Here is a 24,384-nt window from a genome sequence, read left to right as displayed (position 1 = left end):
TCTGTGTTGTAGCTGTTGTCTGTGTTGTGGCTGTTGTCTGTGTTGTAGTTGTTGTCTGTGTTGTCGTTGTTGTCTGTAACGTTTTTGTTTCAGTTGCGCTTCTAACTATTACCGCACATGTTGTCCTAGTTGTAGCTGTAGATGTAGTTGCCTTTGTCTTAGTTGTAGCTATAGTTGTAGACATCTCAGTTGTAGCTATAGCTGTAGTCTCGGCTGAAGCTGTAGTTGTATATTGTAGCCTCAACAGTAGTAGATGATGCCTCAGTTGGAGCTGTAACTGTAGACGCTGTGTGTCAGTTGTAGCTGTAGTTATCCAGGTAGACCCACCGCCCCCCCTCCGTCAGGAACTGTTTGGCGGCGCCCTCGGTGTGCCCTGACTGCACCCTGCGAGGATCCCTGGCGCCACGGCTCAGCGTGTGGAGGGCACTCACTGTCTGTCCACGTCTGGTGCCCTGACCCTGACACACAGTCAATGCCGCAGCCGTCAAACGACTGAATGACAACAGATAAAAACCACCGTCCTACAAAGCCCCAGTGAGCTAAATCCCATCTGACAAAAACCCCAGCTGTGAAAAAGATCTCAACAGACAAAATCCTCTATACAGAACCCCAACAGACAAAACTCCAGAGGACAAAGTCCCAATAGACGAAACCCAAGTGGACAAAAACTCCAATGGACAAAGCCCCAGGGAACAAAATCACAATGTGGAAAACCCAATGGACAAACCCCCAACAGACTAAACAACCAGTGGACAAACCCCCAACAGACAAAAACCCCAATAGACAAACCATGATGGACAAAACCCCATCCCATTACATGAACTGTGGACAGGAAGTCACTGCTGAACAACAGATGGAGACAAACCATTGAGGAAGAACTGTGTTGCGTTGCGTTGCGTTGTGTTGCACTGTTCTGTAATGTCAAAGACAGTGTTGTGTTGTGTTACACTGTTCTGTGTTGTCTATGACAGTGTTGTGTTGTGTTGCACTGTTCTGTGATGTCTATGACAGTGTTGTGTTGTGTTGTGTTGTGTTGCACTGTTCTGTGTTGTCTATGACAGTGTTGTGTTGTGTTGCACTGTTCTGTGTTGTCTATGACAGTGTTGTGTTGTGTTGTGTTGCACTGTTCTGTGATGTCTATGACAGTGTTGTGTTGTGTTGCACTGTTCTGTGATGTCTATGACAGTGTTGTGTTGTGTTGTGTTGCACTGTTCTGTGTTGTCTATGACAGTGTTGTGTTGTGTTGTGCTGTGTTGCACTGTTCTGTGTTGTCTATGACAGTGTTGTGCTGTGTTGTGTTGCACTGTTCTGTGATGTCTATGACAGTGTTGTGTTGTGTTGCACTGTTCTGTGTTGTCTATGACAGTTTTGTTTTGTGTTGTGTTGCACTGTTCTGTGATGTCTATGACAGTGTTGTGTTGTGTTGTGTTGTGTTGTGTTGTGTTGTGTTGTGTTGCACTGTTCTGTGATGTCTATGACAGTGTTGTGTTGTGTTGTGTTGTGTTGCACTGTTCTGTGTTGTCTATGACAGTGTTGTGTTGTGTTGTGTTGCACTGTTCTGTGTTGTCTATGACAGTGTTGTGTTGTGTTGTGTTGTGTTGTGTTGTGTTGTGTTGTGTTGTGTTGTGTTGTGTTGCACTGTTCTGTGTTGTCTATGACAGTGTTGTGTTGTGTTGTGTTGTGTTGTGTTGTGTTGTGTTGCACTGTTCTGTGATGTCTATGACAGTGTTGTGTTGTGTTGTGTTGCACTGTTCTGTGATGTCTATGACAGTGTTGTGTTGTGTTGTGTTGCACTGTTCTGTGATGTCTATGACAGTGTTGTGTTGTGTTGTGTTGCACTGTTCTGTGATGTCTACGACAGTGTTGGTATACTTTGCTACACCATTTAGTACGATGACAATCACAAGGCAACATCAACACATCATTACTTCAACAACTATATACACTCATATAAACTTCTACAACTACATACACTCTTATAAACTTCAACACCTGTATACACCCATATAAACTTCTACAACTACATACACTCTTACAAACTTCAACAACTGTATGCATTCATATCGCAAAGTAGTTCAATAAATGTTTACATTACTGTGACAAGTAGTTCAACAACTGTGTACATTCATATGACAAGAACTTCAATAATCTTATACATTCATATAACAAAGTACTTCAATCATTTAATGCATTCATATAACAAAGTACTTAAACAATCATATACATTCATATACCAGAAGTACTTGAATGATTTTATACATATAACACAGTACTTACATAATCATATGAATTGATATACCAAAAGTACTTGAATGATTTTATACATATAACACAGTACTTAAATAATCATATACATTCATATATCAAAAGTACTTGAATGATTTTTTTTTTTTTTATTTTTTTTTTTTACATACAACAGAGTACAGAAAGAAAACTGAAAGATAGAACCCAAAATCTGTGTAATAAGAATGTTGAAAATTAAAAACAATAAATTCTGCCTCTAGTTGAGAGTGTTCTTAGCATGCATGCATCAGTGAAGTGAAAGTGAAGACATGGCTGTCATGTGTTTATTTCAGACACTGACTCGGGTGAAACTAACAGAGAGAGAGAGAGAGAGAGAGAGAGAGCACCATCAAAATGACAGTAATTCAATGAAAGCTGGCAAGAGTGAGGCTGCCACCATCCTGCTTGCAATATCACATAATATTGTTTGCCTTTCGTGACACGTGTTCATAAAAGAATGAATAAGACGCAAACACTCCAGTGTAGGACACAGCTGTAGGCAAACAGGGCTTTCAAACACTGACCACAAGTCACATCAAACACTGACCACAACAAACACTGACCACAACGGTCACACCAAACACTGACCACAACAGTCACACCAAACACTGACCACAGCAGTCACATCAAACACTGACCACAACAAACACTGACCACAACAGTCACACCAAACACTGACCACAACAGTCACACCAAACACTGACCACAACAGTCACACCAAACACTGACCACAACAGTCACACCAAACACTGACCACAACAGTCACACCAAACACTGACCACAACAGTCACACCAAACACTGACCACAACAAACACCAAACACTGACCACAACAGTCACACCAAACACTGACCACAACAGTCACACCAAACACTGACCACAACAAACGACCACAACAGTCACACCAAACACTGACCACAACAGTCACACCAAACACTGATCACAACAAATGACCACAACAGTCACACCAAACACTGACCACAACAGTCACACCAAACACTGACCACAACAAACCCCAAACACTGACCACAACAAACACCTTGGGTGGCAAGGAAAACAAACCTTTCCCTCACACGTTAAACATACAAATCCATCGTTTGAGTGTCATTATTTTGCACCAAAAGTGTTAACAAAAATTAAACGGCCATCGTTTTGTTATTCCACTTCATCACGTTATTCAGGCGCACATAATTAGTACAGCAACAACGCTCACTGAGTCACTGACAGCAAAGCGTGAAAAGCAACAGTCACAATATCTGCCCTTGCCAGTCTATGCAATAAAACACACACAGCAACTAGTTCCAGAAGCTCCACTTCATCGTTCCACATTTTGGTGGGATGGATGATAAAAAAAAAAAAAGAGTAGACGTGTACAGAGACCATTCCACACACATGGCAGTGTGGGAATGCTAATGCTAATTAGATTGAGCATCATTGGAGGGTTTGGTTGTTGTTTTTTTCTTTTCTTTTCCCCCTCTTTGTGTAAGAACAATTTTGAGTGGACTGAAGCAAAACAGCACGGAGGATGTGGCCAAAATAAGCGGCAGAGTTGGCGTGATATTTGTCGTACTGTGGGACCAACCTGATTGAAGTGACAAATTGTTCACCCATTAAACAAAACTTTCTCTCGACGTTTGGTAACAACAATGGAAAAAAGTAACACCAAGGAACAGTGCACACTTGCAGGTAGGTAAAGAGAAACATACTGACACGCTGCATCACATCATCTCCATGAGAAACTCCGTCACAGTGGAAGAGAAACACTGCTGTTAATATTCAGCAGTGTAAGATGTAGATGGTTACGGCGAAGTTGAAGATGACAAACGTTTACATCTTTCCAGGCCTTTTGTGTTCACACATATCCCCTGTTTTCTCTGTTTAAAGTTTGTTTTAGAACTGATAATGCAATTTAATTTTTTTTTCCTTTCTTTTTTTCCCTGCATCATTATCAGCTGAGCCATTCAATACTGCAGCAACAGCTAAAACTCGACAATGAACAGGGTATCACCAGAAAGAACTGTAAACAGACTATACACACAGTGGACACATGTCACCAGAAAGAACTGTAAACAGACTATACACACAGTGGACACATGTCACCAGAAAGAATTGTAACCAGGCTATACACACAGTGGTACACATGTAGAAAGAACTGTAAACAGACTATACACACAGTGGACACATGTCACCAGAAAGAATTGGAAACAGGCTATACACACAGTGGCACACATGTAGAAAGAACTGTAAACAGACTATACACACAGTGGTACACATGTCACCAGAAAGAACTGTAAACAGACTATACACACAGTGGTACACATGTAGAAAGAACTGTAAACAGACTATACACACAGTGGACACATGTCACCAGAAAGAATTGTAACCAGGCTATACACACAGTGGCACACATGTAGAAAGAACTGTAAACAGACTATACACACAGTGGACACATGTCACCAGAAAGAACTGTAAACAGACTATACACACAGTGGACACATGTCACCAGAAAGAACTGTAAACAGACTATACACACAGTGGACACATGTCACCAGAAAGAACTGTAAACAGACTATACACACAGTGGCACACATGTAGAAAGAACTGTAAACAGACTATACACACAGTGGCACACATGTAAAAAGAACTGTAAACAGACTATACACACAGTGGGCACGTGTAGAAAGAACTGTAAACAGACTATACACACAGTGGCACACATGTAAAAAGAACTAAGAACTGTAAACAGACTATACACACAGTGGGCACGTGTAGAAAGAACTGTCAACAGACTATACACACAGTGGCACACATGTAAAAAGAACTAAGAACTATAAACGGACTACACACACAGTGGACACGTGTAGAAAGAACTGTAAACAGGCTATACACACAGTAGCACACACATCACCAGAAAGAAAAAGAAATGAGAGCACACAGATGTTTCCAACACAGCCGGTCATGAAGAAAAAAGAGCCATGACATTTATTCAGGCAAGGGATATCTATCCAGAGAGACTAAACACAACACCTGCTTCAATCTTGTTCTCTTGAACAATGCGGAAATAACATACCCCAAATCTGGACTGAACGCAACGTGAATCGTTTGGCTTAACTGTCCCCTCCTCCAAGTGCTAATGTAACATGGAAATCAGGAGCAAAGCAGCAACTTCAATTCCCTTGAACTGGCTGTGTCAGGGTACCGCTGCACAACATGCATCTGGTGACCAAAACAGGCTCCACAACCATACACAACTGACACTGACAATTCAATGTCAACTTGAGATACCTTGCACTTGCACACAGACACCACGCACTGCACTCCCCCACCACAGAGGATCAGTGATAAAACTGACGGCTGTTGCCGGGGAAAGCAGTATGGCCCCACAGTTCAGGCATTACAGCATTTGATTAGATGGGCGCAATAGCCGAGTGGTTAAAGACTTGGACTTTCAATCTGAGGGTCCCTGGTTCGAATCTTGGTCATGGTGCCTGCTGGGTAAAGGGTGGATATTTTTCCGATCTCCCAGGTCAACATATGTGCAGACCTGCTTGTGCCTGAACTCCCTTTGTGTGTATACACAAGTAGCAGATCAAATACATGAGTTAAAGATCCTGTAGTCCATGACAGCATTTGGTGGGTTATGGAAACAAGAACATACCCAGCATGCACACCCCCGAAAACGGAGTATGGCTGCCAACATAGTGGGATAAAACGGTCATACGTGCAAAAGCCCACTCGTGTACATATGAGTGAATGTGGGAGTTGCAGCCCACGAACGAAGAAGAAGAAGAAGAGCATTTGATTAGAGACTACCACTACACAATACTTTGAGCTAAACAATGCCCAGTCTCCTGTCTAGTTCACGACACGAAGCTTGCAAATCTGCTGGTTCTGATTAGGGTACGAGCATATTCACCGACTTTAAAAAAAACTCAGGACACCATCAGTGATAAGCGTGAGCCAACAGCTAAGGTGTGAAAACAGCCCCTTGCACAGTGTGCACACACATCAACACACACATCGACACACACATTAACACACACAGTGAGTGCCAAACCATCGACGACAGAACACGACATACCAAGGCACCCAGCATGCTTTGCGTTTGTCTATGCAACTAGAGGGCTTTCTCCTGAAAACAAAGAGGCACATCACACGTACCACCAAAACAGATGACGCACACTGAAAATGAAAACAACAATACAGATCCAGTCTGATAACAAACAAGAGAGGCAAGGCCTTCAAGACTCACTTGTGATAAATTAAGTCCCCTTGCATTAATTACAGAGTAATTTCCCTTTTTTACTACTGCACCAAAATGTTTGCAAAATAAATAAAAATTCCATGCTTAGCAAAAGAAGTTCCTGTTTGAACAAAAAATGATAATAATGACTCCTCTTGTTGTTGTGTCAGAATAAGAGGTCAAAGTGCCAAGTTTAGAGAATACAAAAAATATAAATATAACAGTAAATGTAGTTTGCATATAATTAGGCTTCTTATTTTATTTTTTTGTGCCCATCCCAGAGGTGCAATATTGTTTTAAACAAGATGACTGGAAAGAACTGAATTTTTCCTATTTTTATGCCAAATTTGGTGTCAACTGACAAAGTATTTGCAGAGAAAATGTCAATGTTAATGTTTACCACGGACACATAGACACACAGACACACGGACACACACACACACACACACACACAGACAACCGAACACCGGGTTAAAACATAGACTCACTTTGTTTACACAAGTGAGTCAAAAAAATTACCCAGTTTTAAAGCTTGCATTAATTCAAACTTCTCACCTGCATCTAAAGTAATTTCTCCATTTTTTTGTAAAATAGATACATGCATAAGAACAAAAACTAAAAAATTTTTTTAGACCATACCAAACAAACAAACATCAACAGCAAACAAACTACACTAAAACTGCAAATCAAAATACAAAATAGTGAAATCTAAAAATTAAAAAAAAAAAAAAAAGAAGAAGAAAAATAACAGAAAGGATTCATGAAAAGGATGAAAAACAGCAGACCCTCAAGAGAGATGCTCATATCCTGAACATATTTCACATCATCAATCTTATAATGGAAACATTTATTCCTGTAACAAAAAAAAAAAAGAAAAAAAAAAGGCAAGGTTTTGAGTGTGTGTGTGTGTGTGTGTGTGTGTGTGTGTGTGTGTGTGTGTGTGTGTAAGTGAGACATGTACCCATGTATGTGTGATTGTGCTTGAGTGTATAAAAAGAAATGAAAGCAGGGAAGTAAAACAGACAAGAAAGGAAGAAAAGAAAATGTGAGATATCATCTATAGATTGTAAAAAAACAAAAACAAAAAACAGACAAACCAAAAAAACCACCAACACCACACAATATCTGAAGTTCTCACACCAATAAAAACTCTACAAGGAAGAAAGATTTTGAGCTAAGTAAATAAAAAAAAACCAAACAAACATGCACAATACAAAAAGAATTTAGAGAGGATAAAGAAGCTACAAAAGTAACCCATGCAGCATGCAAGAGGAGATTTAAACAGGAAAAGACCATTCTTGTGCATGCAAAGTGACTTGACAAAAAAAACAACCCAACAAACTTACCTGCAAAATAATATAAGAAGTATCAAATCAGTATAAATAAAAACACTGAGGAAACACACCCACCGTTACATACGCACCCCCATTATCACCTTTTAAACACATTTAACACCAACGTCAAGTCAGTCATGCTGTACGGCTCAGAGACATGGCGCACTACCAAGACCAACAGGAACAAACTCCAGACATTTGTCAACAGATGCCTGCGCAACATTCTGAACATCAGGTGGCCTGAAATCATCTCAAATGAAGACCTCTGGGACAGAACCAAACAAGCACCCATAGAAGAAGAAATCAAAAAGAGAAAGTGGGGGTGGATAGGCCACACGTTGCGCAAGTCACCACTCAACATCACTCGCCAGGCACTTGACTGGAACCCCCAAGGCAAACGCAAAGTTGGCAGACCCAGGCAGACTTGGAGAAGAAGTACGGACACTGAAGTGAAGGCAGCCGGAATGACGTGGGCCCAGATAAAGAGGATCGCCCCAAACCGTGTCCGTTGGAGGAGTGCTGTTGCGGCCCTTTGTTCCCGAGCGGAGCTATAGGCATAAGTCAAGTAAGTCAAACACACACAAAAAACACAAACCAACAGACAAACAAAGGATGATGAACAGAAAGTAAAGACATGCCCCTCTCAGTGTTTCAACAAGCAGGACCTCAACTCAAGAAGCAACGAAACAAAAACACCAGACGCACAGTCTGTGCAATCCATGCCAAAGAAATCTCCATGCAGGCTGAAGTCAGTCAATCAACAAGAAATCTCCATGCAGGCTGAAGTCAGTCAAACAACAAGAAATCTCCATGCAGGCTGAAGTCAATCAAACAAAGAAATCTCCATGCAGGCTGAAGTCAATCAAACAACAAGAAATCTCCATGCAGGCTGAAGTCAATCAAACAACAAGAAATCTCCATGCAGGCTGAAGTCAGTCAATCAACAAGAAATCTCCATGCAGGCTGAAGTCAATCAAACAACAAGAAATCTCCATGCTGGCTGAAGTCAATCAACAAGAAATCTCCATGCAGGCTGAAGTCAGTCAAACAACAAGAAATCTCCATGCAGGCTGAAGTCAATAAAACAACAAGAAATCTCCATGCAGGCTGAAGTCAATCAATCAACAAGAAATCTCCATGCAGGCTGAAGTCAGTCAAACAACAAGAAATCTCCATGCAGGCTGAGTCAATAACAACAAGACATCTCCATGCAGATTGAAGTCAATCAATCAACAAGAAATCTCCATGCAGGCTGAAGTCAATAAAACAACAAGAAATCTCCATGCAGGCTGAAGTCAATCAATCAACAAGAAATCTCCATGCAGGCTGAAGTCAGTCAATCAACAAGAAATCTCCATGCAGGCTGAAGTCAATCAATCAACAAGAAATCTCCATGCAGGCTGAAGTCAATCAAACAACAAGAAATCTCCATGCAGGCTGAAGTCAAACAACAAGACATCTCCATGCAGATTGAAGTCAATCAACAAGACATCTCCATGCAGACTGAAGTCAAACAACAAGACATCTCCATGCGGACTGAAGTCAGTCAAACAACTTGGCCAAAGCTCTAGACACGGAAAGAACCCAAGACAACAAGGAAAACGAAACAGCAGCACCAAACACTGCTGCACTTAACCATCAATAAACAAAAAGAAAAAACCCAACCAACAAAAACCTCAATCAGCTAAAAGCTGCACAACTCACAAGCAGTTTGTTCTGACTTTGGTAAACCCTGTACGGCAGTTCGCTTTGCTTTCTTCCCCACGACAGCTTTAAGCCACTTGGGGAGAGTCTCCCATGCTTCCAGAACATTCCTCCCCAGCAGGTGGCGCCATAAGCAGCAGAAGCGGACTAGGGACGGACATGGTGTGACATTCTGCTGTCCTTCCTCTGCTCCTTCAACACACGGCTGAGGTCTGTCCCACACCCTTCACTCAGACCAAACTGCAGGAAAACAGAGTCACAAAGTCCCTCTGGCAGACGGTGAATAAAATGTTTGACCTCCTGATTGTGAAAAACACAGAGTCACAAAGTCCCTCTGCCAGACGGTGAATAAAATGTTTGACCTCCTGATTGTGAAAAACACAGAGTCACAAAGTCCATCTGGCAGACGGTGAATAAAATGTTTGACCTCCTGATTGTGAAAAACAAAGTCACAAGGTCCCTCTGGCAGACGGTGAATAAAATGTTTGACCTCCTGACTGTGAAAAACATTCACAAGGTCCCTCTGGCAGACGGTGAATAAAATGTTTGACCTCCTGATTGTGAAAAACAAAGTCACAAGGTCCCTCTGGCAGACGGTGAATAAAATGTTTGACCTCCTGATTGTGAAAAACACAGAGTCACAAGGTCCATCTGGCAGACGGTGAATAAAATGTTTGACCTCATGATTGTGAAAAACAAAGTCACAAGGTCCCTCTGCCAGACGGCGAATAAAATGTTTGACCTCCTGATTGTGAAAAACACAGTTACAAAGTCCCTCTGGCAGACGGTGAATAAAATGTTTGACCTCCTGATTGTGAAAAACACAGTCACAAGGTTCCTCTGCCAGATGGTGAATAAAATGTTTGACCTCCTGATTGTGAAAAACACAGAGTCACAAAGTCCCTCTGCCAGACGGTGAATAAAATGTTTGACCTCCTGATTGTGAAAAACACAGAGTCACAAGGTCCCTCTGGCAGACGGTGAATAAAATGTTTGACCTCCTGATTGTGAAAAACACAGTCACAAGGTCCCTCTGCCAGACGGTGAATAAAATGTTTGACCTCCTGATTGTGAAAAACACAAAGTCACAAGGTCCCTCTGCCAGATGATGAATAAATGGGTAAGCGAGGCACAGATGGAGACAGACAGACAGAGAGAATACTGCGCAAGAGGACCAAAATCACATAATAATTGTAAAGCAAATTATCTTAACACACCACCAAAGTCATACACACATACACAACCACACAGGCACATAAGCATGCATAAAGAACACACACACACACATACATGCATATTGCATATATACATGCACACACACACACACACTCATACACCACCACCACCACCACCATGCCAAATCGAACACGGCAAAAAAACAACAGCCCTTTCCATTCAAACAAACAAACAAAAATCCCCAAAACAACAACAAAAATAAATAAGTTTAAAAAAAAAAAACCCAATCAAAATGCTATATTACATTTGACAACAATCAGCAATTAAAACAACTCTACATGAAAATAACCCTGTTTTGTTGCTGTCGTTTCACCAGATATAGCCTGAAAAATCTACACAAGACTGAATTAAAAATGAATGAATAAAATACAAAAGGAAAGACAAGAAGATGAGAAGACAGAAGAAGGCAGCCCCCAGCTTCAGACTCCTGGCCCACACTGATACATACATGTATCCTGATGTTCCTCTTCTCCTTCTCCCCGGCGTCGGCGCCATGTGTGGCTGCAGAAGGGCTGTCACTCTGCTGTCTCTTCCCTCGCGCCTCACGGGGGCTGGGGGACCGGCCTGGCACACCACAGTCACCGTGTCACCACACACCGCACTGTCACCGTGTCACCACACACACCACACAGTTACCACAGTCACCACACTGTCACCACACACCACACTGTCACCGTGTCACCACACACACCACACAGTTACCACAGTCATCACACTGTCACCACACACCACACCGTCACCACAAACCACACTGTCACCACAGACCACACTGTCACCAAGGTCACCACACACCACACTGTCACCACACACCACAGTCACCACACCCCACACAGTCACAACACACCACACTGTCACCACACACCACACAGTCGCCACACAGTCACCACACCACACTGTCACCACACACCACACAGTCACCACACCACACTGTCACCACACACCACACAGTCGCCACACAGTCACCACACCACACTGTCACCACACCCCACACAGTCGCCACACCAGACTGTCACCACAGTCACCAGTCACTGCACACCGCACACTCACCACACACCACACAGTCGCCACACAGTCACCACACCACACCACACTGTCACCACAGTCATCACTGTCACCACACCCCACAGTCACCACACCCCACACAGTCACCACACCCCACAAGTCACCACGCACCACACTGTCACCATGCACCACACTGTCACCACACACCACACCACGCACCACACAGTCACCACACACCACACAGTCACCACAGCCCACACAGTCACCGTGTCACCACACTGTCACCACACACCACACAGTCACCACACACCACAGTCACCACACAGTCACCACACACCGCCGTCACCACACCACACAGTCACCACACACCACACTTCTGTGTCTCAAGGACATGTCACTGCGTTCTGACAAATCTATGTGTTACATCTGCTGGGCGTATGCCTGGCATTAGCATGAACCAAAGCACTGCATGTCTGTCTGAGTGTGTATGTGTGTATGCCTGAAATCTGACTGAATGACACAGGAAATCAATGATGAGTGCCCAGTGGCAGCCGTCAGTCGACTATACCCAGGTAGGCAGCCTGTTGTACAAATGACCCCGGGTTTGTAAAGCGCTCATGTGTACAACATGGTGAAACAGACAGATGTGGACGACATGGTGAAACAGACACAGATGTGGACAACATGGTGAAACAGACAGATGTGGACACCATGGTGAAACAGACACAGATGTGGACACCGTGGTGAAACAGACAGATGTGGACAACATGGTGAAACAGACACAGATGTGGACAACGTGGTGAAACAGACACAGATGTGGACACCGTGGTGAAACAGACACAGATGTGGACAACATGGTGGAACAGACACAGATGTGGACAACATGGTGAAACCTACACAGATATGGACAACGTGGTGAAACAGACAGATGTGGACACCGTGGTGGAACAGACACAGATGTGGACAACGTGGTGAAACAGACACAGATGTGGACACTATGGTGAAACAGACACAGATGTGGACAACGTGGTGGAACAGACACAGATGTGGACACTGTGGTGAAACAGACACAGATGTGGACACCGTGGTGAAACAGACACAGATGTGGACAACGTGGTGAAACAGACACAGATGTGGACAACATGGTGAAACAGACACAGATGTGGACACCGTGGTGAAACAGACACAGATGTGGACAACGTGGTGAAACAGATGACAGATGTGGACACCGTGGTGAAACAGACACAGATGTGGACAACGTGGTGAAACAGACACATATGTGGACACCATGGTGGAACAGACACAGATGTGGACAACATGGTGAAACAGACAGATGTGGACAACATGGTGAAACAGACACAGATGTGGACACCGTGGTGAAACAGACACAGATGTGGACACCGTGGTGAAACAGACACAGATGTGGACAACGTGGTGAAACAGACACAGATGTGGACAACATGGTGGAACAGACACAGATGTGGACAACGTGGTGGAACAGACACAGATGTGGAACAACATGGTGAAACAGACACAGATGTGGACACCGTGGTGGAACAGACACAGATGTGGACACCATGGTGGAACAGACAGATGTGGACACCGTGGTGGAACAGACACAGATGTGGACACCGTGGTGAAACAGACACAGATGTGGACACCGTGGTGAAACAGACACAGATGTGGACACCGTGGTGAAACAGACAGCCAGCCAGACAGCCGCACCCACCTCCCACCCGCACACACTCCTCCTTGTGACGAGCGTTCCAGGCCTTCAGCTTGCAGGCCTTGCTGCAGTAGAACACCTCCTTGCACCGCGTGCACGCAGACAGCCGCACGCCCACTGACCGCCCGCAGTCGTAACAGTACTTGAACAACGGCTTCCTGGAGAAAACAGCAAACACAGGACACATGTCATCGTGACAGTACTTGAACAACGGCTTCCTGAAGAAAACAACAAACACAGGACACATTTCATCGTAACAGTACTTGAAAAAACGGCTTCCTGAAGAAAACAACAAACACAGGACACATGTCATCGTAACAGTACTTGAACAACGGCTTCCTGAAGAAAACAGCAAACACAGAACACATTTCATCGTAACAGTACTTGAACAACGGCTTCCTGGAGAAAACAGCAAACACAGAACACATGTCATCGTAACAGTACTTGAAAAAACGGCTTCCTGAAGAAAACAGCAAACACAGGACACATGTCATTGTAACAGTACTTGAACAACGGCTTCCTGGAGAAAACAGCAAACACAGAACACATGTCATTGTAACAGTACTTGAACAACGGCTTCCTGAAGAAAACAGCAAACACAGGACACATGTCATTGCAACAGTACTTGAACAACGGCTTCATGCAGAAATAAAACGCACAGAACACATCTCATTGTAGCAGTACTTGTACAACAGCTTAGCAAACACACAGAGAACACACTGTGTCATGATAACAGAACTTGAGAACAATGAGAACAAAACAACACACATGGAACACAGGTCATTATAAAAGAACTTGAACAATGGCTTTCTGAAGAAAACAACATATAAGGAACACAATGAGTCATCGTATCAGGTCTTGAACAACAGTTTCCTGAAAAACGCAAACACACACACACACACACACACAACACACTGTATCATCTGAGTGGCCTAGACAAACAAAACACACATGTACACATTAAAACAAAGTAAAACAAACAGACAAAAACAGAGGAGTTTACAAGAAAAGAGAAGATTGGCAGACACAGACACGTCACATGCCATGAACCTCTGCCTGTCCGTGTGAACTGTGTCAGCTAAATACATCACACCAGGGCAGTTTCCACAGACATTCACACAGCAGTGCGACCACAACACGTGTTAGTTAGTCACACAGTGCAACAAAGCTTGGTAAATCTACTCTCCAAGGATTTTTCTCAGCGTGTGTGTGCGTGTGTGTGTGTGTGTGTGTGCGTGTGTGTGTGTGTGCGTGCACGTGTGTGCATGCATGCGAATGTATATATGGGTGTTCCTTTTTCTTTTCTTTTTTTTAATGTTGTCTAATTATTAAAGGAAATCATTTACTTCGCATCCAATTTAAGACAAAGCTTCTGCCAATAGGTATAATCATTAAATATTCTGTAGTTTGCAGATGATATTGACATTAACACACATGCACAGATACAAAAACACACTCACACACATTAAACACACATGCACAGATACAAATACACACCCACACACACCCACACTCTCCCCTCCCCATATACACACACACAGAGGTGCACACACACACACACACACACACACACACACACACAAATGCACACACACACACACACACACACATACAGACACACAAACACAGACACAGACACACACACGCTCACAAATCATTGCATAGAAATGGGGAAATGAAAACAGAAACACACACACACACATACAGACACTGAAACACATAGACTGAGAGACGACAGATGCACCAAGGAAGACTGCCCATAATATAAATGATCAAATCTATGATTACAGAGTACATACTGACATGCTGCAAAGCATGCATGCATGCAAGTATACATCACTGTATACATACATCAGTGTACACATACATCATTGGTCAGAAAGCTACAATTGCAAGCCGATAATTTCATAAGCGTTTTTTGTGGCCTCAGCCGCATGCGGTTTGTGGGATAATTTCACTGCCCAATATCATCACAGCATGCCCCATGCAAGTCCAAACAAAAATCACAATATTTCAGTTGACAAACACAACAACAGGCACACACACACACACACACACACACACACACACACACACACATATGCATGCACACACATACACTCTGCATTCCCATTCAAGCAGGCACAAAACACACCTTTATGTGCACACATTGACAAATCTTCACAAGCAAAAAAAAAAAAAAAAAGTGAAAAAAAACAAACAAATAAATAAATAAATAAATAAGCAAACGCCAACAGCCAAAACAATTGTTCAAAATGGAATAATCCCTTAAATTTCACCCCATAGCTCAAAATGTGGAGAAAAGAAGTAACTATAAATAGTACAAGAAACACAGCGACTTTCTTGACAGTCAGTTCCTGCCAAAAGTCTGACTTGATGTGCTCAGTGAACTATCGCATCCCAATTCTCAACACTGCCAACAGAACAAAATGATCAGAATCAAACAGTTCGGTGTCAAAATGGCAGTATTTCACTTTCTGTCTATCATGCCCGGCCTTTTCCATCCACCTAACAAAAATAAAATAAAATAAAATAAAATAAAATAAAATAAAACAAGAGAGGCTAAGCCTTCAAGACTCACTTGTGATAAATTAAGTCCCCTAGCATTAATTACATGGTAATTTCCCTTTTTTACTATCTGCACCAAAACGTTTGCAAAATAAATAAAAATTCCATGCTTAGCAAAAGAAGTTCCTGTTTGAACAAAAAATGATAACAATGACTCCTCTTGTTGTTGTGTCAGAATAAGAGGTCAAAGTGCCAAGTTTAGAGAATACAAAAAATATAAATGTAACAGTAAATGCAGTTTGCATATAATTAGGCTTCTTTTTTTTTAACTTTTTTTGTGCCCATCCCAGAGGTGCAATATTGTTTTAAACAAGATAACTGGAAAGAACTGAATTTTTCATATTTTTATGCCAAATTTGGTGTCAACTGACAAAGTATTTGTAGAGAAAATGTCAATGTTAAAGTTTACCACGGACACACAGACACACAGACACACGGACACACACACACACACACACACACACATACACTCACACAGACAACCGAACACCGGGTTAAAACATAGTCAATAAAATAGGAAAACATTTATGATGTTCCAGCACCTTATCTTCTTTTTTATTTCCTCTTTATCTTTGTTAACAAGGCCATCAAACATCACTGCGTCATCATCATCATCATCATCATCATTATTATGGTAGTTATCATCATCATCATCATCAGCATCATTGTCATCATCATCACGACCATCATCATTCATAGTGTTATTTGTTATTTTTGTTATTGTTATCATTATCAATGACAATATCAAACATCATTGTCACATTATTATTGTCAATAACATGATTGTTTTTTTTGTACATCACTATCATTACCATGAATATCATCACTGTGTTACACACACTAGCTAAAACCAAAGTGTTACAAAGCAGCTGGGAGCCCCAACACCAAAGCCATCAAAGGCATGGTAAAAGGTAAGGGGTAAATGGCAAAGGTAAAGGTAAAATCTGCAGTATGCTGAAAGCCCCTTGCGGATCACTTTTTGCGTTCACAGGCCCGATACACAAAAGCTCTTAAATGCATTCATTGATTTGCGATTAAAGATTTAATGTCTTGTTGTTTTTGATCATTGATCATTGATCATTGATGCTGACAGAGAGATGAGGAGAGAGAAGAGGAGACAGGGAAGAGGAGAAGGGGAGGTCGGGGAGGTCGGGGGGGGTGGAGGCGGGGAGGGTTGGGGGGGGGGGGGCTGGGGGGCTGTCCAGAGATTCACCAAGCCAGTTCACACACACACACACACACACACACACACAAACATATACATGTATACAAACACACACACACACACATACATACACCCTCCTCCTCCCTCCCCCCCCCCTTCCATCCCCCCCCTCCACATACTCAAACAAAGACATATATATATAGACACACAGACACAGACACATATATACACCACACACCTCCCCCATCCCCTGTCCGACATACACACACACATTCACAGACAAACGCACATATACACACATATTCATAGACAAACACATATATACACACACATTCACAGACAAACGCACATATACACACACATTCACAGACAAACGCACATATACACACATATTCATAGACAAACACATATATACACACATATTCATAGAGAAACACACATACACACACATATTCATAGAAAAACACACATATACACACATATTCGGAGAAAAACGCACATATACACACATATTCACAGACAAACGCACATACACACACACATTCACAGACAAACGCACATATACACACATATTCATAGACAAACACATATATACACACATATTCATAGAGAAACACACATACACACATATATTCATAGAAAAACACACATATACACACATATTCACAGACAAACACATATATACACACATATTCATAGAGAAACAAACATACACACACATATTCATAGAAAAACACACATATACACACATATTCGGAGACAAACGCACATATACACACATATTCATAGACAAACACATATATACACACATATTCATAGAGAAACACACATACACACACATATTCATAGAAAAACACACATATACACACATATTCGGAGACAAACGCACATATACACACATATTCATAGACAAACGTGCATATACACACATATTCACAAATACATATACACATATTCACAGACAAACCCACATATACACACATATTCACAAACACACACATACACACATATTCATAGACAAACCCACATATACACACATATTCACAAACACATATACACACATATTCACAGACAAACACACATATACACACATAGTCACAGACAAACACACATATACACATATTCACAAACACATATACACATATTCACAAACACACATATACACAGATATTCACTGACAAATACACATATACACACACATTCACAGACAAACACACATATATACACACATATTCATAGACAAACACAAACACATACGTAAATCTCCCCCCCCCCCCCACCCCCCTGACCCCCTATCCCGCCAGCCCTCCACCCACCCACCCCCCACACAGAGTTGCTAAACTCAGTCCAGGACCGGGCAGTTTCCGTTTCAGTTTCAGTCGCTCAAGGAGGCGTCACTGCATTCGGACAAATCCATATACACTACACCACATCTGCCAAGCAGATGCCTGACCAGCAGCATAACCCAACGCGCTTAGTCAGGCCTTGAGGAAAAAAAAAAGAAAAAAAAAAAAGAAGAAAGGTGAATAAATAATAGATAAGCTTACATAAATAAATAAATAATAATTACAATATAAAAAAAAGATAGTAGTAGTAATAATAATAATAATAAAATAATAATAATAATAATAATAATAATAATAATAAATAAATAAATAAATAAATAAGACAACAATGATGACAAATAAGCAAATGAATGTAAAACATGAAGACACACATTCTGGGCAGTGAAGGGAAAGGGGACACTTGATGACTGACAGATATCATCAACATCACAGGAGGGAGCGGGGGAGGGGGCGTGGGGGCATGGGGGGGGTGTGTGGGGGGAGGAGTGGGGGGTTGGAGGGGGGCCAGGGGGTGAGCACATGGTGGGCAGAAGGTAGGAGGAAGGTGGGCCAGAATGGTTAAAGATGCTTCTCTGTCAACACAGTGTCTGTCGGCATGTGGGTTCAAATCCCGGTCTCCCCCCCTTTCTCACCACCTCTGACTGGGAAATCAAACTGAGCGTCTAGTCGTTCACATGAAACAATGAACTGAGGTTCCTTACGCAGCACGTATTTGGCACAATGAAAAAAGAACCCATGGCAACGTAAGTATAATGTTCTAATCTAGCAAAACTCGGTAAACAAAATCCACTCTGATAGGTACCCAAATATATATATGCATGCACTCAAGGCCTGACAAAGCATGTTGGGTTATGGTACTGGTCAGGCATCTGCCCAGAATGTGGTGTAGTGTATATGGATTTATCACAATATTTAATCACTTTTTGTAAACCTTTTAAGCTCCAAAGGCCAGAAAAAAATAAACTATTGTGTCAAGAACCTGTATGAAAAGGAAAATGTTTTTCGTTTTTTTCTCTGCTAACTTTTGTCCCTTTCATGATTCATCCTGTTTATGGACAAAAAAAAAAGAAGTCTTTTTAAAAGCGTGTTTGCATGCATGCATGTGTGTGTGTTGTGACTTGTAGGCTGTAAACAAGTGTAACCAGTTGTTAACAGAGATGACGGGTGCAATAGCCGAGTGGTTAAAGCGTTGGACTGTCAATCTGAGGGTCCCGGGTTCGAATCACGGTGACGGCGCCTGGTGGGTAAAGGGTGGAGATTTTTACGATCTCCCAGGTCAACATATGTGCAGACCTGCTAGTGCTTGAACCCTCTTCGTGTGTATATGCAAGCAGAAGATCAAATAGGCACGTTAAAGATCCTGTAATCCATGTCAGCGTTCGGTGGGTTATGGAAACAAGAACATACCCAGAATGCACACCCCCGAAAACGGAGTATGGCTGCCTACATGGCGGGGTAAAAACGGTCATACACGTAAAGACCCACTCGTGTACATACGTGTGAACGTGGGAGTTGCAGCCCACGAATGCAGAAGAAGAAGAAGAAGAGTTAACAGAGATACATCCTTGCCCTGTGTAGTGGCGTCACAGAGTTCTCCTATCATGTGGATTAAGTACATGCAATACCTAGTCTACACCATGCTTTTATTTCCTTTACAAAATGTAAATGCGTTATAAGAATACAAATGTATATAAATATGAAATATACACAAACACTCAAATACAGATCAAGGCTGAACAACAAAAAAAAAAGAATAAATAACTGATTGGAACAATAGTGAAAATAGTGCAATGTTAACATCTACTGTCAATATCCACAGATCTAACGGAAAAGTGGTGATGGGGGTGGAAAAGGTGCTGCCCAAAAATGAATCAACACTGAAAATAAATTCCAGCATAAAATCATAACTGAACCGTTTAGCCAATGCATCTCTAACTGAAATTTCGACTAAACTGTTTAGGCGGTGCTCTTCTAAGTGAAATCATGACTTAACCTTAGCCTGTGCATTTCTAAAAGAAACCACAACTGAGCCATTCAGCCTGTGCATTTCTAAGTGCATCTACCAGTGAGGGAAACAAGCCAAATGCCTTCTGACAGACTTCCAAGTTACTGCTGACATATAAATAAAACAGATCTGCCTATCTCATAATGAGAAACACAAGTCCCTTTTTTTCAAAAGACGTCCTTTCCAGTTCCCAATGCAAAGCAATTAAAAGGAAACCAAAAAGGCAAAAACCACAATTAAAAGGAAACCAAAAAGGCAAAAACCATTCATATTGATGGACTTGTATGCTTGAATAAGAGTTTATTTAAGTAACCAGAAAGATTCGGAATGGGTGTGAAGTGAGCACATAATGTTGTAACTGTCAACTGATGACTATTAACTCACTTACCACAGAATGTTCACACAAACAGGACACATGTTCTGCAGTATGTTCCAACAACTGTTTGTGGGGTGTTTTTTTGTTTTTTTTTCCGAATGATTAACATTTTAACATATAGAACATACTGTACTACAAACCAGCCTTTGCCAACATAATGACCACTGATTTAAAAAGAAAACGCAATGCTTTATGAACTAGATTCTTCAAAGTCCAGTTCAGCAAATTCAAACAAAACAAACAAACAAAAAAAAGAATTTGATACAGATAAAAAAAAATTTTAAAAGTACAAAGAAAAGAGAATCTATCTACAAATGAAAATTAAACAAATGAAAAACAGTAACTGAAGAACAAAAAATAAATCATTACTCAGGAAAAAAAAAAAAGAGCGATATGAATTAGCAAAATATAAACTGGAGGGGGGTTGTGGAAGGTTGGGGTGAGAAACGGCAGGCAGAAAAAACCTGACCATCAAAGGAAGAGGAATTCAAACCTTATCGCAGGTTTGGTCTGACCCGCGAAGCGTTTGACCTCACTAGCGCTCTTGGCGACAATTGTCATGACCCCTGACCTGTTTGCATGCATACAGAGGTCAAGGACACATTCCATGAATAAACCAACTGTCGATAGTGTCAGGTTTCAACGGCTCTCTATTCAGTTATAACAGGAAAACACACCTGTATTATCTAACATCAGCTGTCTATTCGTCACAACTGATAAATGTACCTGTCTTATCTAACAACAGCTGACTATTTCATCATAACAGGTAAACATACCTGTATTATCAAACAACAGCTGACTATTTCATCATAACAGGTAAACATACCTGTATTATCAAACAACAGCTGACTATTTCATCATAACAGGTAAACATACCTGGATTATCAAACAACAGCTGACTATGTCATCACAACAGGTAAATATATTATCAAACAACAGCTGACTATGTCATCACAACAGGTAAACATACCTGTATTATCAAACAACAGCTGACTATTTCATCACAACAGGTAAATATACCTGTAATATCAAACAACAGCTGACTATTTCATCACAACAGGTAAACATACCTGTATATCAAACAACAGCTGACTATGTCATCACAACAGGTAAACATACCTGTATTATCAAACAACAGCTGACTATGTCATCACAACAGGTAAACATACCTGTAATATCAAACAACAGCTGACTATGTCATCACAACAGGTAAACATACCTGTATTATCAAACAACAGCTGACTATGTCATCACAACAGGTAACATACTGTATTATCAAACAACAGCTGACTATGTCATCACAGCAGGTAAATATACCTGTATTATCTAACAACAGCTGACTATTTCATCATAACAGGTAAACATACCTGTATTATCAAACAACAGCTGACTATGTCATCACAACAGGTAAACATACCTGTATTATCAAACAACAGCTGACTATGTCATCACAACAGGTAAACATACCTGTAATATCAAACAACAGCTGACTATGTCATCACAGCAGGTAAATATACCTGTATTATCAAACAACAGCTGACTGTTTCATCACAAGTAAACGGGTCTTGCAGATCCACAACATACAGGCAACGCAGCACTGCTAAACTGACTCTATAGTGATTCTGGGTCTAACAGACCCAGGATGTAGCAATGAGTGGGTAAATAACAAAGTACAGTGCAGGTTAACCCTTTCGCTGCCAGGAAAATAAGATTTAAGTGAAATCTATTTGCCAGGGTTTTTTCACAAAAAACGGGTATAAATTTTCAAAAAATTCTGTGCTCTTTGTTATTGGAGAAAGACCCATAAAAGTATATATTTTCTGAAAGGGAAATGAATAAAGAATACAAAACACATGATGTTTTCCCATTTTATGCATTTTAAGTGACATGCTGTTGTTTTGAAATCAGTGTTTTGTTTTTTGTCACATTTTCAACTTGTTCATTACAAACATTAGTCTGGTAATTTGCACAAAAATATCATTTTCTGGACAAATGGATATCTGCACACACAAAATCATACTAGAACAACCACAATATAAAAAAACTGAAAAAGAAATAGATGCATTGTGACTTCTGCAAGTGATAATATGGATGTGAGGCCACGCCCCCTCAGTCTCCATCCCCCTCCTCTTCACCCCTCTCACACCGTCACTTCATCAGACCGTGTTGGCTGAGTGCCAAGAAAATAGCTCATACGGTGCCCTGCTAAAAATTCGTCTGCTAGAGTTGAACAGCCTGCATCACTCACTGATAGTTGTATCTTGGCCACTCTCTTGATTGCTCCCTTTATTTTCTATCAAATCGTCCTATAAATGTTCACCACTGTCTTCTCCTTCGAATTTATGCTCCAATTCTTTCTGAGCATTAGCTGAAGAAAGTAATCTTGGTTGATTTAGTTCGCCACGAGCGCATGTCTTGAGCACGGAGTCAGTCCGACATTTTGTTGAGCGAGCGAGGAGAGGAGCCAGGCAAAGACTGCGGCCAGTAACCCAACCAAAACGTTCAAATAAAGGACTGCCTTATGACGCAGATGGTGTTTCTAGCTATGAATAGAATCCAGAAAGATTCCCCAAGCTAAAGCTACCAGCATTTTTGTCAACGAACTGAATGCAAAGCAGGGAAAAGTCAGAATATTTCGATGACGAGTTATCTCGTCATGCAGGCAGCGAAGCATACATGCTTGCCATGACGAGTTATCTCGTCATGCAGGCAGCCTAGGGGTTAATCCAGCCCACTCTTTACACACAACAGACAAACAATACTTTTTTTCTTTTTTTGTATTTTATAAAGCAATCACAACGCTGCAGGCAAAAACATCTTAGAGACAATGGCAGACGCACTGGAATGATTAAATAGAATTTGTATTAATTTATTGGCTTGATATATGCTGTGTGTGCATGTGTATGTGTGTGTGTGTGTGTGTGTGTGTGTGTGTGTGTAGCTGGTTTAAGCCTATCAATGGTTATTGTAGTTTTTTTCATTTTATTTAATCTCTTTTTATAGTGTGCCTGATCATATTACATATGCATATGTGTTTATAACAAGCCTGTGATTGCACAAACGAATTTCCATGTGGACCACTAAAGCATTGTTCATATTGTTCATTTGATCTGATGCTGGGGACCCCCACCCCACCCCACCCCCACACCCCCCAACAACCGTCTCACCTCACAGTGCCCGGGGTGTCAGAGTCACCTCCCCTCCTCTCCCGCCCGTCTTTGGCGCCGGGTTCAAAGGTCACCTGACCGGCCTTGGCAGCGGCCTTGCCCTTGACCCCTGGGGGCAGCGGCGCTCCGGCACCAGTAAACACAAAGGACTGGCTGGGGCTGGCACCTGTCGGGGAAAACAGTGCGTGTCAGGTGTGACCCTGTTGGGTAGCTGAGGTATACTGCTATTC

General features: G+C 41.6%; 1 protein-coding gene across 4 annotated transcripts in view; it reads right to left on the bottom strand.

Moving 5' to 3' along the window:
* Positions 1 to 24,384, bottom strand: part of LOC143289022 (ankyrin repeat and MYND domain-containing protein 1-like) — a 69,060-nt gene continuing 44,676 nt past the window's right edge. The window contains exons 19-24 of one of the 4 annotated variants that reach the window (XM_076597794.1): positions 24,155 to 24,320; positions 21,481 to 21,558; positions 13,531 to 13,685; positions 11,248 to 11,363; positions 6,444 to 6,464; positions 1 to 458 (exon numbers count right to left, since the gene is read on the bottom strand). In XM_076597794.1, coding sequence (XP_076453909.1) covers positions 294 to 458; positions 6,444 to 6,464; positions 11,248 to 11,363; positions 13,531 to 13,685; positions 21,481 to 21,558; positions 24,155 to 24,320 — 701 coding nt within the window. In that variant the 3' untranslated portion in view covers positions 1 to 293. Of the gene's footprint in view, positions 459 to 6,363; positions 6,415 to 6,443; positions 6,465 to 11,247; positions 11,364 to 13,530; positions 13,686 to 21,480; positions 21,559 to 24,154; positions 24,321 to 24,384 lie in introns of all 4 variants that reach the window. The other 3 variants (XM_076597798.1, XM_076597796.1, XM_076597797.1) reach the window with 3 other exon arrangements.

This window comes from Babylonia areolata, chromosome 13, assembly GCF_041734735.1.
Source record: "Babylonia areolata isolate BAREFJ2019XMU chromosome 13, ASM4173473v1, whole genome shotgun sequence".
Lineage (NCBI taxonomy): Eukaryota > Metazoa > Mollusca > Gastropoda > Neogastropoda > Buccinidae > Babylonia > Babylonia areolata.
Note: the sequence above shows the minus strand (reverse complement) of the source record. Positions and strands in the feature narration are given on the sequence as shown.